The sequence below is a fragment of the Terrapene carolina genome, unplaced genomic scaffold, assembly GCF_002925995.2.
Source record: "Terrapene carolina triunguis isolate 2854851 unplaced genomic scaffold, T_m_triunguis-2.0 Scaffold69, whole genome shotgun sequence".
Classification (NCBI taxonomy): Eukaryota; Metazoa; Chordata; order Testudines; family Emydidae; genus Terrapene; species Terrapene triunguis.
The window spans coordinates 18,557,018-18,572,428 of NW_020664420.1; the positions used below are offsets into that span (position 1 = coordinate 18,557,018).

The 15,411-nt window shown below is 43.8% G+C and overlaps 1 protein-coding gene across 6 annotated transcripts in view; it reads left to right on the top strand.

Annotated features, from left to right (window-relative positions):
• The window catches only part of SLC1A3 (solute carrier family 1 member 3), an 85,379-nt gene that overhangs the window by 15,128 nt on the left and 54,840 nt on the right, over positions 1-15,411 (top strand). For 3 of the 6 annotated variants that reach the window (XM_026649242.1, XM_026649245.1, XM_026649247.1), the window contains exon 2: positions 9,354-9,491. The exons of the other annotated variants lie outside the window; for them this stretch is intronic. In XM_026649242.1, the coding sequence (XP_026505027.1) occupies positions 9,354-9,491 (138 nt within the window). The remainder of the gene's footprint in view (positions 1-9,353; positions 9,492-15,411) is intronic. 6 annotated transcript variants of the gene reach the window in all.

A 15,411-nucleotide genomic window follows, 5' to 3' on the forward strand; every position in this document is an offset into this window, starting at 1 on the left:
CACGGACTTTCTCCTCTGATCATATTCTGTGGTATCTGAGTGCCTGACTGTAGATAACAGGTTTCTTGGCATGTTTGGGGTGGTTACTGGATCTGTGAAGGTAAGGATGGTGATCCGTGAGTTTCTTGTATATAGTTGTCTGTAAGATTCCATTGCTGAAGCTGATTGTGGTGTATGAGAAGTTGTGCTAGTGTGGGAGTGTTCTAGAGAGGGATTAATAGATGGTTGTGGCCACTGAAGTTGTGGTGGAAATCCGTCCAGAGGATGAAAATACCATCGATGTTTCTCAGATATATCATTGGTTATGTGGTGCATTTGTCCAGAAATTCTTCTTCAAGGAGGCCCATGAAGAGGTTGGCATATTGGGGAACCATCCTAGTACCCATGGCTGTTCCCATGGTTTGTTGTTGAATGTAAAATTTGTATGGGTAAGGATGAAATGGATGAGTTTGTCAATGTGTTTGGGGCGGATGTCTGAAGGTTGTCCATTATCTTGTAAATATTTGAGGCAGGCAGCAATGCCATCATAGTGAGGCATATTGATGTATAGGGAGGTGACATCCATGGTGGCAAGGATGGTGTTCTGAGGGAGGTTGTTAATGTTGCAGAGTTTCTGGAGGAAAACGGGTGTGTCCTGGAGGAAGCTGGGCCTTTGTGCAGAGAATGGTTTGTGGATGGTTTCTAGGACTCCTGATATTCCTTCAGTAAGAGTACTGTGGCCAGATGTGATGGGTCTGCCTGGGTCCTCCTGTTTGTGTATCTTGGGAAGCATGTAGGAGGTCCTTGGGATGGGTTCATAGGGGATGAGGTTGTAGAGCTTTCCTGAACATTGCATGGAAAGTAAAGTTAAGTGGGTGCATTGACCCGAAAGATGCCCACACATATGACATTGTGTATCACATTGAATCCTACACCAAGAATCTATGTAATGGGTTGTGTCAAAAGGTAAAAAGCAACAGAAACCAATACCCATTTTCTATTGCACCACGGCTGGAATTCATTAATTGCCTTGCAAAGGCTCAAATGGATGGGGAAGTGGTGTCAATAGCTGATGCAGAAGCTAAGTACAGAGAAGTATGTGCTTTGAATGGCATTGAAGACAAACAAATGCTTACAAGAAAGGCTCTTACAGCATTTATTGAAGATGAACTGTGGGAAATGGATGTACTTTTTAGCAATCCTATCTGCAGAAATGAATCACAGTGCATATCCTTAAAAGCTACAAAAGATGTGGCTCTATCAAAAGTGGAAGAAAGCACTGATGTCAACAGTAATATGAAGACTGTTTGCAGCTAATAAATTTTTGTGGAAAAGCTTTTTGTCCTGCAGTATGTGGGAGTTTCAGGGATCCAAAGCTGATGCCAAACCTGAAAAATAATACCATATGACATGTACTACTTCTTTAAGTGATGCATTGGTGATTGCAGTGACGTCAGCACCAATGAGAATGAAAATAAGCAAGCGGAGAAGAAGGCTGCCATTTTATCAGAAAGCCTTATATACAAGTGCTTCAATGCAAGGCAGGTTTCCAACACATACATAACTGTGGAGCATATGTGTAGTCTACCATGACAAGTAGCTATTGGTTTAACAAGGGGGGGCGGGGAGAGAGAGATCTATCGGTGTTACATATGCACAGCATTGGCTTCTCCATTGACTGTAACAAAGCATTCTACCAGGAGACTGCAATTGCAAACCAAGTTCTTTGCTACATGGAACTGAATGAAGGGTTGTCCATTCCCCCAGAACTTATCAAGGGTAAGTTTATATTTTGTGCTGTTGATAACTTAGACTTCCTTGAAGATACAGCTGATGGCAACGGTACTCTTTATGCTACTGTTATGGTCAGGAGTATATTAATGGGAATCAGTCTCAACCTCAAGTGCTGTCTGGACCAACAAAAGAACCATTCCTTGAAGGAGCTTCCTGACTTAATGACTCACTTTCCTACCAAGGTCCAAAAAATCTGAAGCCAAGAAGTCCAGTTTTCATTGAAGCAGCAGTTAAATTGACTGTAATAGAGTTTTCTATATTTGCTATCTTTGACCTCACTTGGTTATTGTGCAAAACTGGGATGCACTCCAGAGGTTAAAAATAATTGAGTATGGCTTCAGCTGAAGAGACAGAAAACGTACCCTCAAATGATCTAGACACCCAGGAGATACCATACCAAACCATTTCAGGAGAAAGATACATTCCAACCTGGTCAGCCTTTAATTCAGCACTATACAAGGTACCAGAGCAAATGACCTGTATGCATCCTGCCAATCATACCTGCTAGTCCCACTGATCGCTCAGTTCACTCAGCAAAATTGCCACCAACAAGGGATGCATTTATACCTGCTTCAAGGGGGCAAGTTATCCAGCAATGGAATGGCTCCAGGATTATCGAGTTCATCCAAAGCTATTCTCCCCTATCAGGCATGGATGGGTTTTGGAAGATGGACCAATGACACCAGTTATGTGTGAAATACCACATGCTTCCAAATCAGTCCTGCAGCTAATCAAATCCAGATGCTCTCCACGCAGCAAATGTTTACCTTGTATGGACCTGTGTGAGTGTAGCACAGACAAGGATTAGTGTGACAATGTGTCTAGCAGTGATGCACTAGACGGAGATGACACTGATGATAATGTTCATGAATAAATGTTTTCAGTCCTACTTGTCAAGGCTTACTTCTCTAGGATTACCAAAGATCTTTTTTTTTTTAAGTAAGCAATGCAACCCTGTGTTAAAGTACAATTTTAAAAAGTTGATTTTTAAATATTTTTTTCAAATATATATCTACATAATTGTTTTAGGTTTGTCATGTTTGGTACCACTGTGTTCATGCGAGAAAGGGCTTTCAAATGATACCAAATTCAACCCATTTCCAATTACTGTATTATCAAAATTTCTCTGAAGTGGAGGACCTGGAGCTGGGAGCCAGAGGTGCACAATAGTGGGAGGCAGCAAGTCCTCCCTGCCATGCCCTAGACAGTGACACCATTGAAATTATGATTCTGTAGATGCATACAAATCAAATGACACCTCCCTTACCCTTCTATTAATAACTTGCCCATGGAATGAGATTTTACTACATTATACTCCCAGACTACGAACATGACAGGACAGGGACAAACGAGTATGGCTTTAGTAAAGGAAAATCAACTAGAAAACCTTACACATGCTAAAGGAGAGGAAATAGCACATATAATTCATCTGAAGTTTCAAAAGCCTTTGAGTAGGAATAATTGGTCAGTTTTCAATAAAGTAACAGATTAACAGGAGGGTGCCCCAACATCTTGTACTGGGATTGGTGTTGTTTACTATACTTTTTAATGCTCTGGAAAAGGGAGTGAACTACAATATATCAGATAGACAGACCTAGAGAAAACTGTGAGGATTTCAAAAAGACTTAACAAAATCTTGGTGAACGGACAATATGGTGGCATATGAAATTTAGCTGCTGACAAATGCAAAGTAATTGGAAAGAATAATGTGAACTACTCATTGCTAATTCTAAATTCAGTGTAAGCCCCAAGGGAAAAGGTCTAGCGGTGAATGTGGACAGCTAATGTGAAAGCTTTGCTCAGGTCACAGAAATAGTAAAATATGTATAGAAAGGGTCTATAAAAATTATTTAGAGCCATGGAGATTTTCAAACACTAGTGTGCAGTTCAGAGAGGAAATGAGTAAGAGGGACAGGGTAGAGGTATATAAAATAATGAATGGTGTAGGGAAAATAATCAAATGCTTCTAATGGTGTTGAGATAGTAACTCAAGTGCTCCTTACACAAGAACAAGGGAATATTCAACAAAAATGAAAGACACGTTAAAAATTATTAATAGAAACACTTTTTATGAAATACATAATCTGTGTATAGAGCTCACTACTACAGGATATCATTAGATCCATGAGGTTAGTGGGAGTCAAAAAAATTACACATGTATGTGGTTTATGGGAACATCCACAGTCATATAAAAGATATAAACTCTCAAGCTTCAGGGCATAAGCCAACCACTAACTTTTTAGAGTGAGAAAGAAGCTTATTGCATTCCATATATGTCTCTAATTGAGAACTTGCACCATCCTCAGAAGCAACTGTGTCTGGTCATTGTGAGGAACAACCGGACAAGTGTTCAGATCTGACCTGGCAGGTTCCATTACTACCTATGTAAATCAGTGGCATCCAGTTATTCATTATGTCTTATTTGAAACAGAACATTATTCCCAGGATTGGTGCAGGACTGGTGCTGAATCAGCATTATTAGCCACCCTCAGTTTGGTGCGTTATTTTTACCTAGTGGAAGAGTAAGAACTTCTATCTCAGTTAGGTGACAGGTTTTGATGTCTTCTGTTTGCACCAGTAAGGAAAATTCAGATCTTGTACCTTGTAATGGAAGCACTGTCTAGTAATTTTCTTGTGGAATACGTGTTGATGTTTTCAGTTTGAAACATCTATGTCTGGCTTTTGATCATGTCAAAAATAAAAATAATTTATTTTTATATATTTTGTTCTGAAATATTCTGCAAAGAAAGTTTATTTAAGAAATGTGCACTGTAAATAAATCTGCAGTCCTTTATGTCCATAACTGCATGCTTCTGAAATAGAGAAACAGGTTAGGGATTCACGATTAGTTTTAAAAACTGGTAACTCAGTGGTTTTACAAAACAGAGTTCCTGTTACTGTTCATTTCAAAATGGTTTGTCTTTTTATCTTTGAGAATTTCTGTGCTAGTTTCAATATTTCAGTTATTTCAGGGGAAGAAATCTGTTGAAGCTACAAGACTTAGTGAAGGACCCAGCCACAAAGTTCAGATATCAAGGTGATGAGCTCAGGAAAAAATCAGCACTAAAGAGGAGATTAGATTTAAATTTCCCTAGAATTCAGAAGTGCTTGGTTCTGGGTTAGAGTCCACCGCTAATTTTCTAACTGTGACCAGATGGTTCTATTGATGTAGAAACTAAATCCTATTTGAAGGTGTGTGGCCTGCCATCCATCCCATCTATACAACACCATGAGCCAGGTCCTGGAACAGTTTTCTACCATTTCAAGACCAAGCCCACATTGTAGTATAGACAGGATTTTAAGAAGTTCTTTATCTGCTCGATAAGGGGATTTTTATGTTCATTTTAAAATTCATTTTACAAAATGAGGCATAATATTTTATCTTTCAAAATAAACTGCTGGTGCTTAGATTCCTCTCGTAGAATCTCAGAAGACACCTTTTGTTGTGCCCACATAGAAAAATACATCATTTATATTCACTGTTACTCAAAGGAAAAAGAATAAGAATTATCTTCATAAATAAATTATTTTCAAAAATTAGTTAAAATTTATTAATTTTGGTCTCTCTTCTTGCAGAAAGTTTAGTTGTAGCACACTAAATTACTCTCCACCTGGTGTTTATACCTTTCAGATAATTATAGACAATTATCATGTTTCCTAGCCATTAGAGAAACAGGTATAGTTTTTAAGATATGAATAGGGGAAAATGGGCACTCTAAATTTGTTACATCTTCTTGGTGCGAAAGTGTCTAGAATTGAATGCAATATTCCAGTTTTAGTTTCACCAGAGTCATGCTTCTCCCTGTCCTATGATATCATGGCTCGGTATAAGCAATCCCAAAGCACATTTGCCTTTTTTTTTTATGCCATATGTATTATAAGATCACATCTAACTTGTTTACCCACTTTCATTCCTATGCCACTGCCAGCCTTATTAATTTCTTCTTTCTATGAATAATTTGTGTTTTGGACCATTTTGTCCATTGTGTTTAAAGATGCTGAATCTCATTTGAATATAATCACTAAAAAAAACTGCAATAAAATATTCCCAAGGCTGGGTCTAGGATTTTGGAAGCCCCACATTCTTCATGGCAGATTTCCTCTCTTTCCTCCCTTCCCAACTATGTTTTCACCTTGTATCTCCTTTCTTCAAATGTACCCTTCCTCGTGTGTCCCAGGGAAAATTGGGGCACAGCATCAAATTCCCTCCATCCCCACATTCTAGTCAAATAAATTAAATTAAATTAAATTAAATTAATGGAGATATCCCATCTCCTAGAACTGGAAGGGACCTTGAAAGGTCATCGAGTCCAGCCCCCTGCCTTCACTAGCAGGACCAAGTACTGATTTTGCCCCAGATCCCTAAGTGGCCCCCTTAAGGATTGAACTCACAACCCTGGGTTTAGCAGGCCAATGCTCAATCCACTGAGCTATCCCTATCCTTCTTAGAAATGAAGAAGTTCTAGCAGCTGGGTGTTTTCTCACAGTTGGCCAACAGAGATCACACTGTCCTCTGCACTTTTAGCACTGTCTAATGCTAGTCCGTTAGTAAAATGTCAATCGATGCACGAAAGACAACAAAATACTCCACCATTGGAACTGTCCCACAAGTTGGGAGTTTTCCAGGAATTCAGTTGCATCTGTGACGGGTACATCCTAAAACCAGTCTCTGATTATTCCCAACCTCAGTTCTTTCTGTTTACAAGAATAAGTGTACAATTCAACCAAGGGTCTGGTTTTGTTGCAGTACCATAGTTATCTTTTAAAATTCCACTCACTGACTTTAACAAACAGTATTGATTTTTGTCTTGAAGAAGCCAAAAGTTTCTGTTACAAAATGGTTCTCCACTACAATGCAGAAGTGCTGCACTATTTTACCATTCAGAAAGTTGGGCTTCTGATATCATAGGTTGCTTGCTCTTTACTTGTATAGAGGAAAAACCCGTGCAACAGGTTGTGGGAACATTTAATGTGAGGCTTTGTTTCAGTACAATGTTCAGACTGAATCGGAAACCTGAAACTCTTACTGAAAAAGGCCAGCTCCAGCATTCAGCCTCTTCAAGCCTGATCCTGCAGGGTACTAGCAACTACTAAGAGATGTTAAGCACCCTGCTTCACAGCAACACTAGATCAGGCCCTGCTTCCTGATTTGATTTTGATAGATAGCCTTATCACTATACTTTATCTTTAAAGGTCTACTACATCAATAAGCTGATTTGTCTCATTGTTGAAGATTTTTAAAAGCTAGCACTACAGACTGAATTGAAACAAGTTAAGAAAATTTGCCATATCTTTTTCAGACTCATTAGTCACTTAAAAAAAACATTGTAAATATGTTCTTTGGCAAGGATATAAAATGTGGTATTTAAATATTTAAAATCACTACTAAAGTCATATTAAATATCTTTTTTATTTTGCATAGATTTTTAAGGTCAGACGGGATTATTATGATCATCCTGGCCTGACCTTCTACACAGCACAGTCCATAAAATTTCACCTAGTGACCAGGGCCGGCTCCAGGGTTTTGGCCGCCCCAAGCAGCCAAAAAAAAAAAAAGCTGCAATCGCGATCTGCGGCGGCAATTCGGCGGAAGGTCCTTCGCTCCGAGCGGGAGTGAGGGACCGTCCGCCGAATTGCCGCCGAATAGCTGGACCTGCCGCCCCTCTCCGGAGTGGCCACCCCAAGCACCTGCTTGCCAGGCTGGTGCCTGTAGCCGGCCCTGCTAGTGACTCCTGCACTGGAGGGAATTATTCTTTTAAATCCTTTCCTGCACTGCTAATAACATTATCTGACCATAATTAATCCTCAAAACACACCTTTGAGGCAGGTACATTACGTATCATTGTACCAGTTTTACAAGAGGGGAAACTGAGCTCCAGAGAGGTTAAATGACTTGCCCCAGCCATACATGATGTCATCGGCAAAGCAAAGATTAGAGCTCAGCTCTAGCTCCCAGGCCTCTGCTCAGCCCTCTAGATCATTCTCTGCATCTCAGAAGTTCTGATTCCTTCCACTGTGGAATGCTAGACAACCCTTGTAATACTGCACACAGTGGTTTACTGAACAGCATATTAAATAAAACTGAAAAATCTGCAGAAATTCTTGGCATCTCAAGTTTCAGGAGCTGCAGTAACTTGCTTTCACATTCAGATAATATTCATAGAACTATCCACTGAAGCAGGCACATAGTGGGGCCCCAATTCTCCATTAGGTGCAAAAAATGGCCTGACTGGACCAGAAAGTGTAGCCCTTATAACACAGTATAAGGATTGGATCCTGACATGCTAACAGACCCTTACTGATTTCAGTGGGGCAACAGGATGCATCCATCTGAAGATAATTACAGGATCAGAGCCTAAGTAAGAAGCCAGTCTATTTTACTTGCTTATTATTCAGCATAGTGCTTATTAAGTGCAGAAATGAAGTGTCCACATACATTACTCCAATGGATTCTTTATGCACAAGAATTGTGTTTCCCATACAAAGAAGAGAACCATAGACAACTGGTGCCTCTCTATACTGGGGTGGGGGCACAATCTAAAGGTGAGGACACATGACTGTCCCATGTGTCTCCTCTCCCAGTGACACCCCCCACCACCCTGAGCCCAGCCCAGGATGCCATGTTCTCCCCGCCCCACATTACCTGAGGGAGAGAGGGCTCTGTCCTTCTCTCCCTGCACTTCCCCCTGGCACATTTGGCCGCTCTCCCTGGCAGCCGGGCAGGGAGCAGGATGGAGCTGCTTCTGCCTGAGAGAGCCTGGCTGGGAGACAGTGGGGACCCACCTTCCGGCTGGGCCCTGCTGCCGGGGGACAGGGGCCGAGCAAGCTGGAGCCGCCCCCACCCCACACCGGCATGCTTGTCCCTTGTCCCTGGCAGACGAGCCCGGGTAGGGAGCAGGCCGCCGCTGCCTCCCAGCCAGACTCAGGCAGAAGCAGCTCCATCCCACCCCCCACGCAGCTGCCAGGGAGTGTGGCCAAATGTGCCAGGGAGGGAGGCACAGAGAGAGAACGACCGAGCCCTCTTCCTTCCCACCCCCAGCAGGCTAATCTGAGGAGGCGCTTGACCCACACATGCCCCCCCTACACATCGCCTCTGAAGAGAACAATCACAATCATATTGCAGTAGAATTTAAGGACAGCTCCATCCACAGAGCAAGGTGCCGGCTCCATAACTTGCTTTGTGACCTGGTAACCTCACAGATTCCTTCTCTCCCCAGGCCATATGACCAGTGCATTACTGTTTTTTATTTGAAATTGTATATTTTAATATTACAAAGGGGCCTGGAGCATTAACTGGGCACCTAATGACTGAAAAATCTTTTCTATAAATCCAATAAATAAATAAAATTATAGTGCAAACAATAAACCACCTTCTGATACTCTTACTCATGTTCAGAAGCAATTTCCATTTACCTCAATGGGACTACTCAATGTGAGTAAGGATATGAGAATCTGGTCCATAAAAACACTGTATGTTCTATTGAGACACCTAACGGCAACTACTGCACACACATTTCTGTTCATATTATGTTACTAGTGCTTAACCTAGAAAAGTAAATCATGCTTTTTGTTTCCCTCAGGCACTATCCTTGGATTTGGTCTCCGACCATACAAAATGACCTACCGGGAAGTCAAGTACTTTTCCTTTCCAGGAGAACTACTGATGAGAATGTTGCAGATGTTGGTCCTACCACTCATCGTATCCAGTTTGGTTACAGGTACAAAAGCCTAATCAACTTTTTAAAAAGTTCTCTCCTCTCCATGAATTTGTTAAAGATAAAAACATGAAGTCATAAGAATGTGCACTCCATAATCTAGACAGACATGGCATTGCAAAGCTATACAACAAATTATACTAACCTGCAACATGAGGCATTGCTCACAAAAAAGTAGATCCACACAAAAAACAGCCAAATGATCCAAAAACATTTTTCAAATGCCAAAGTCATTGTAACTACACAAAACAACATATCTACTATAAAGTTGCAGTTGGCTGTACTCTTCTTCCTTGCCCTTACATCCTACCCAGAAACTGTCTTCCATAATGTCCTACTGCCATCAAGGGTAAGAGAATAGTCTGTATTCCACTGTTGTTCCAAGACTCACTGGAGATTTAAATTACTCTGTGCTGAGCTTGGGCAGGTACCTCTGCCACTCCTCTGTCACATACTTGTCTACCTCCAGTCTGTTCAGTGGCAGGATGGAGGCCAGGAAAATATGTATCTGTTGTGCAAGAGACTTCAGCCTCCATTCCATCACTTGTGGAACTTCTCCCTCATTTCTGGTTTACCTTTTCCACCCAATAGGCTCTTCTAAGCCTCAAGATCTCATTATTAACTTGCTCCGGGTATTAGTCAAGCTAGCGATGATCAAGTTGCGGATGAGGAGGAGAATAATAAAAATAAATAATGTGTTGTCCTTTTCTAGTGACTTTCTTACAAGGATGAACATTAATTAATTAAGGCTCACAACACACCTGTGAGGTAGGAAAGTATTGTTATCCCTATTTAATAGATGGAGAAACTGGGGAATAGAGAGGTTTAAGTTTTCCAAATTTACACCACAACTCAGTGGCACAGCTAGGAATAGAACCCAGAACATATGACTCCATTTTATGAGCTAAGCACTAGGCCACAGTAGCTTTACTGCTATAAGATCCATACATAGGGTGACCATATTTCCCTATGCTGAATACAGGACACCTGGTAAAATTACTCATATTCAAGCGAGTTCAGTGGCAATCAATCAGAAATATCCAGTACAAACGTTCAAATTAACATCAAGTTGATTGAGACCTTGTTAAAAGAAGTACTGCGTAGCAGGATTCTTTTTATTTACCTTCTTATCTTTAAGGTTCACACGGGGAGAGGTAACAAACACACACTCCCATACACCTCTCTCACACAGGGTAGGTAACTGACCAACTTGACCCTCCCTGCCCTGTGCTCTCTGCCCTCCATGCCTGGCTGGGCCCCTGGGACAGACCTGTCTTTCCTGGTACCTGGCGCAACATCTTCCAGAGGCAACTCATGCAGGGTCACATGCCCCACTCCCCAGATTTCTGCCAGGGTTCACACCAGAATGTGGCCAGCAGCAGCCTTTTGGTACTGTGCGGGAGGGAAGGGATGGGAGCCGCTTCCAGCCTCAGGGGTGGGGAGGGGGGAAGGGATGACCTGGCCCATGTCTTTGCAGAGCTTATCTCTTCCCACCCCTCCACCCCCCTCGCCCACTTCCCTGCGGCTGGAAGCAGCTTGTCCCTTCCTGCCCGCACAGTTTCAAAAGGCAGCTAACACCTCAGGCTGCTACTGGCCACTGAAGTAACCCAGCCGCCTCCTGTCCCCCAGCTACAGCATGAGCAGGAAGGGGTTAAGCCCTAAGGATGAATTGTGCACCAGGACGCAGGGAACCTGACTGCAGGGGCTTCAGCGAACCCGGCCAGAGAGGTGGCTGAGCAGGGACGGGTGTCTAGGGGACTGAGCAGCCCGTCACTCGCTAGGGGTAGGACCCAGGGCAGGGTGGAGGGGCTGGTGAAGAGGGTGCTAAGCCCCTGCCCAGGGGCTGCTGTGGAACCTGCAGGGTCAGGGCGCGAACAAGCTGGAAATCGCTCCCCTCCCCCCATCCCCCTGCCACTCCAGAGCTTAGCTGAGGCGTGGAGAGGCTTCCCCGTGCCAGCGCTGTGCGGGGTTCGTTCCTCCTGGCCAGTGCCCTGGGCTGGAGGGTCTTGGGCTTTCCCGGGGCACCGGCCCAGCCGGAGGCAGTGAGGGAAGGAAGGAGCCTGCCAGCCAAGCTGTTGGTGAGCTGAGCGCTCCGACCAGGGGCTGGTTCTCCGCACAGCGCCGGGAGCGGGATGTGCCCCGCCGGGGGGGGATATGGAGGAGCAGTGGGGTGGGGGGGTGAAGGGCAAAGCAGAGAGAGGACAGCGAGAGGGAGAACATGCAAAGGGGCGATGGGTGGGCGCCACAGGCAAGACATAACCGGCCAACACCTCAGGCTGCTACTGGCCACTGGGTGGCTGCCTGGGGCCTGCCCACACGCACCAGCCACCGCAGCTCACAGCCAGTGCCGGCCAGAAACGGGATGGGGGACAGGGCCGTGCTGGCCAAGAGCCAGCCTGCAGCGGGGGCTGCACTGATGGACCAGCAGGGGGAGTGGCTGGCCTTGCACGCTGCAGCGTTACCCCGCCACCAGCCTTGCACACCCACCCCCATCGTTGGCCACTGGATCCCCGCCACTCACCGTTAGTGGGCAGGCAGCTGGCGAGCAGGGATCCGGCCAGCAGCAGGACCTACCAGTACTGATGAGGGGGAGACAGAAAATATAGGACAATTTGCCCGTTTTAAAGAAAAAGTTGGGACACCTTCAGGATGGCTTAAATACGGGATTGTCCCTATAAAAACAGGACGTCTGGTCACACTATCCATACACTGAGTACAACAATCTTCTGCTGTAGTGGTGGTTAAACTTTTTACCATGAGGACAAACTTTTCTGAAAGCAAATGAGCAAAGACTCCACCTTCACAAGTGCTAGAGAATTATGGGTGTTTTTTGCTATGGGGCAAAGGGGGAGTGACCCCCTTTCCTGACTTTGCATAGCTCCTCGCCAGCCGGCACTGCGATGTCTCCCCCCCGGGCCCGTGAGAGCTGCCATGGGACAGGCTGGACCAGAGGCCAAATCTCCATGATGTCAGTATCACCCCACTGTCCCCATTAGCCGGACAGGAAGCAGCAGCAGCGGTAGCCTGGGCTGGAGCTGAGCACAGAGTGACCCAGGCCCCAAACTCTGCCATGGAACGGCCATCAATGAGACACCCTCCCGGATGGGAATGGCCTGCTAACTCCCTACAATGAGCCACAGCCTCAGCGGGGAGGTAGAAGTAGGTATGCAGACACAACTTTGCCCTCCTTTAATTTTTTTGAAATAATGCCCAGGAGACAATATTCATCCACACAATATATATAGTACCTATATGGCTCTGACAATGTCAAATAGGCCGCAGCTGACTGCAGCCCCTAGGTTGAGAACCACTGATTTAAACTTTCGCACTGATACTACTTGGTGCTCTATTGTTACAAATAACTATAAACATAGATATTTGGTGCTACATTATCTAAACTGATAGTTCTGCCAATTGTTGGCATAGAGGTTTTATAAACATATACACATGGGGGTTTGGTGCAGAGTTATACTCAGGTAAGTATGCAGTAAGAATTTAATTTATAAATGACAGATTATCATCTTTCTAGAGATAGTATGATGTAATTTTTAATTAAATTCAGATTTTGTATATTATAAGTAACTCACTAGCTAAAAGCCTAATGCTTCTCAAACCAGTCTTGGTACCATATAATCCAAGCTGTTATTGTTAATATTTTGAATGTATACCTTTGTTCTTTGTAGATTCGGGAGAGAGTCTCACAGAACTTAATGTTCTGGGTTTCTGCAAGCTTTTATCTCTGTGTGACCAAAACATTTGGATGTGTGGACAATCCCAGAAGGTGTATGTGGTGACCTATTTGCCCATATACACTCTAGAATAGATTGGGGCTGTTTAATTTTGTTGAGGATTACTGTGGTGTGGAAGAAGTTACAAGAGTGTACAACTGAGTCATAACTACACAATAGTTGCTGGCTATTACACAGCTACTAGATGAATTCAGAAAGTGAAGAGTTCTAATCTTCCGTCAATACATCTACATAATTCTGAAAGTTAATCACATAAATTCATGGGAGAATAAACGTCAAAGGTTGAAGACAACATATTGGCTGTACATTCACATCCCTAGACTATTTTGGTCTTTTTCCAAAAGAAACAGTTCAGGGCCTCCTTTTCTTTGGCTATTATAATATTTAACAGAAATAAGCATATATGGATTTATTAGAAGCAATTTTATTGACCATATACTTTGCAAGGATCATTAGGCTTTCATTACTTTTTATGAAGATTATGTACCAACATTTTTGAGACGTTACATCAGGATCACCATGCAATTAAAATGCATACATTGAAATATAAAGCTTTAAACTTTGCCCTGCGAGATTTGTCTGAGTATTTCAAACAGGGAGACAATTATTCAATGTGCAATCATGTCATAGTGAGGTATGGTTTCACGTCCAAGCCACACATTTCTAAGCAAAAATTCACCCAAATTACTCATGAACGGTCTTTTTAAGAACATAGTCTCTATGCAGAGTTTGAGACAAAATTTGAAATCCAGAGAGTTTTGTGAAAATTTCGTTGCAATCTTTTGCACAGATCTAATCATATCCCAAACTGGTGGAGCCTCTGGAACGCCTTTTTTTTTTTTTTTTTTTTTTTTGGGGTAGTAGTTTGGGATTTAGTTACACAGACATCATTGATTTTTAAAAGTGTTTTTTGTGACTAAATCATTGTAACAAGACAGGCCTTTTCCCCTGCTCACTGCCATGCCCACAGTCTCTGTCCAGATGGTTTTATGTCCAGACTTAGATCAAATCACCAAAAACACAGTTTCTCAGCTCACTCTGGGCTACATCTCCCAAGAGTGTTTCCCTCTTTAGTTCTCAGATTCCTTCTGCCTTGTTAAGTTCTTAAACAGATTGGCTGCTTCTGCTTCCCAGCCTTCCCTCCCAAGAGACTCTGACAGTCCTGCTGCTCTTCAAGACTCCCTATTCCCAAAGAGCAGGCAGTGAAGGCCATGTCTGCTCTCTGCACTCCTTTCTTGACTGTCTCTCAGGCTCCCCCTCATCAGGTCTCAGTCTCTCTCTCTCTCTAAGCCCAGGTGCTCTCTTTTAAAGCTCACCTGGGGGTCAGTTGACCAGTCAAAGGTGAGGAGCAGGGCCAAAGGGCCATTGCCACCCACAGGGCCGGCTCTAGGTTTTTTGCTGCCCCAAGCAAAAAAATGTTTGGCTGCCCCCCACCCCAGCCCTGAGCTCCCCCCCACCCGCACCTCCTGCTGCCCAGCTCTGAGCTCCCCCCCCACCCATACCCCCCTGCCGCCCCAGCCCTGAGCTCCCCCCCCATCCGCACCCCCCTGCTGCCCCAGCCCTGGGCTCTCCCCCCCACACCTGCACCCCCTGCTGCCCCAGCTCTGGGCTCCTCCCTTTCCCACCCACACACACCCTGCTGCCCCAGCCCTGGGCTGTCCCCCCTCCACCCACACCCTCTGCCACCCCAGCCCTGGGCTCTCCCCCGCCAACTGCACCCTCCTTCCACCCCAGCCCTGGGTGACTGGTAACTCACTCCCAGGGTGGGTCATTCAGCAGGAATTTTGGATGTGCACAGAACACAGACAGGTTTGGTTCCTATATGGTTACAGAACTCTAGTAAAGTGGAACAATTTTCAGCTTGTGTGATTGGAGGATATCTGGATGCATATTATAAAACTGTCCTCCATAAATGAGGAAAAGTTGAGGTGCCTTTATTATTTTTTTTGTTCCACTCTGTTTCTATGGGGAAATTTGCCAATGCAATATCACTGTCTTCCTTTTAAACAAATAAAACTAAAAAAATTTTAAAAAAAATTAATTCTAGTCCTAATAACCACTGGGAAGCATTTCTTGCTCAATTTTATCCTACTTTTTCTACAGCAAGTTACAGTGGATCAGTATATTTGATTTGGGAGAAATGAAGTAACAGCTGCCCAAATTGAGCTTGAGCA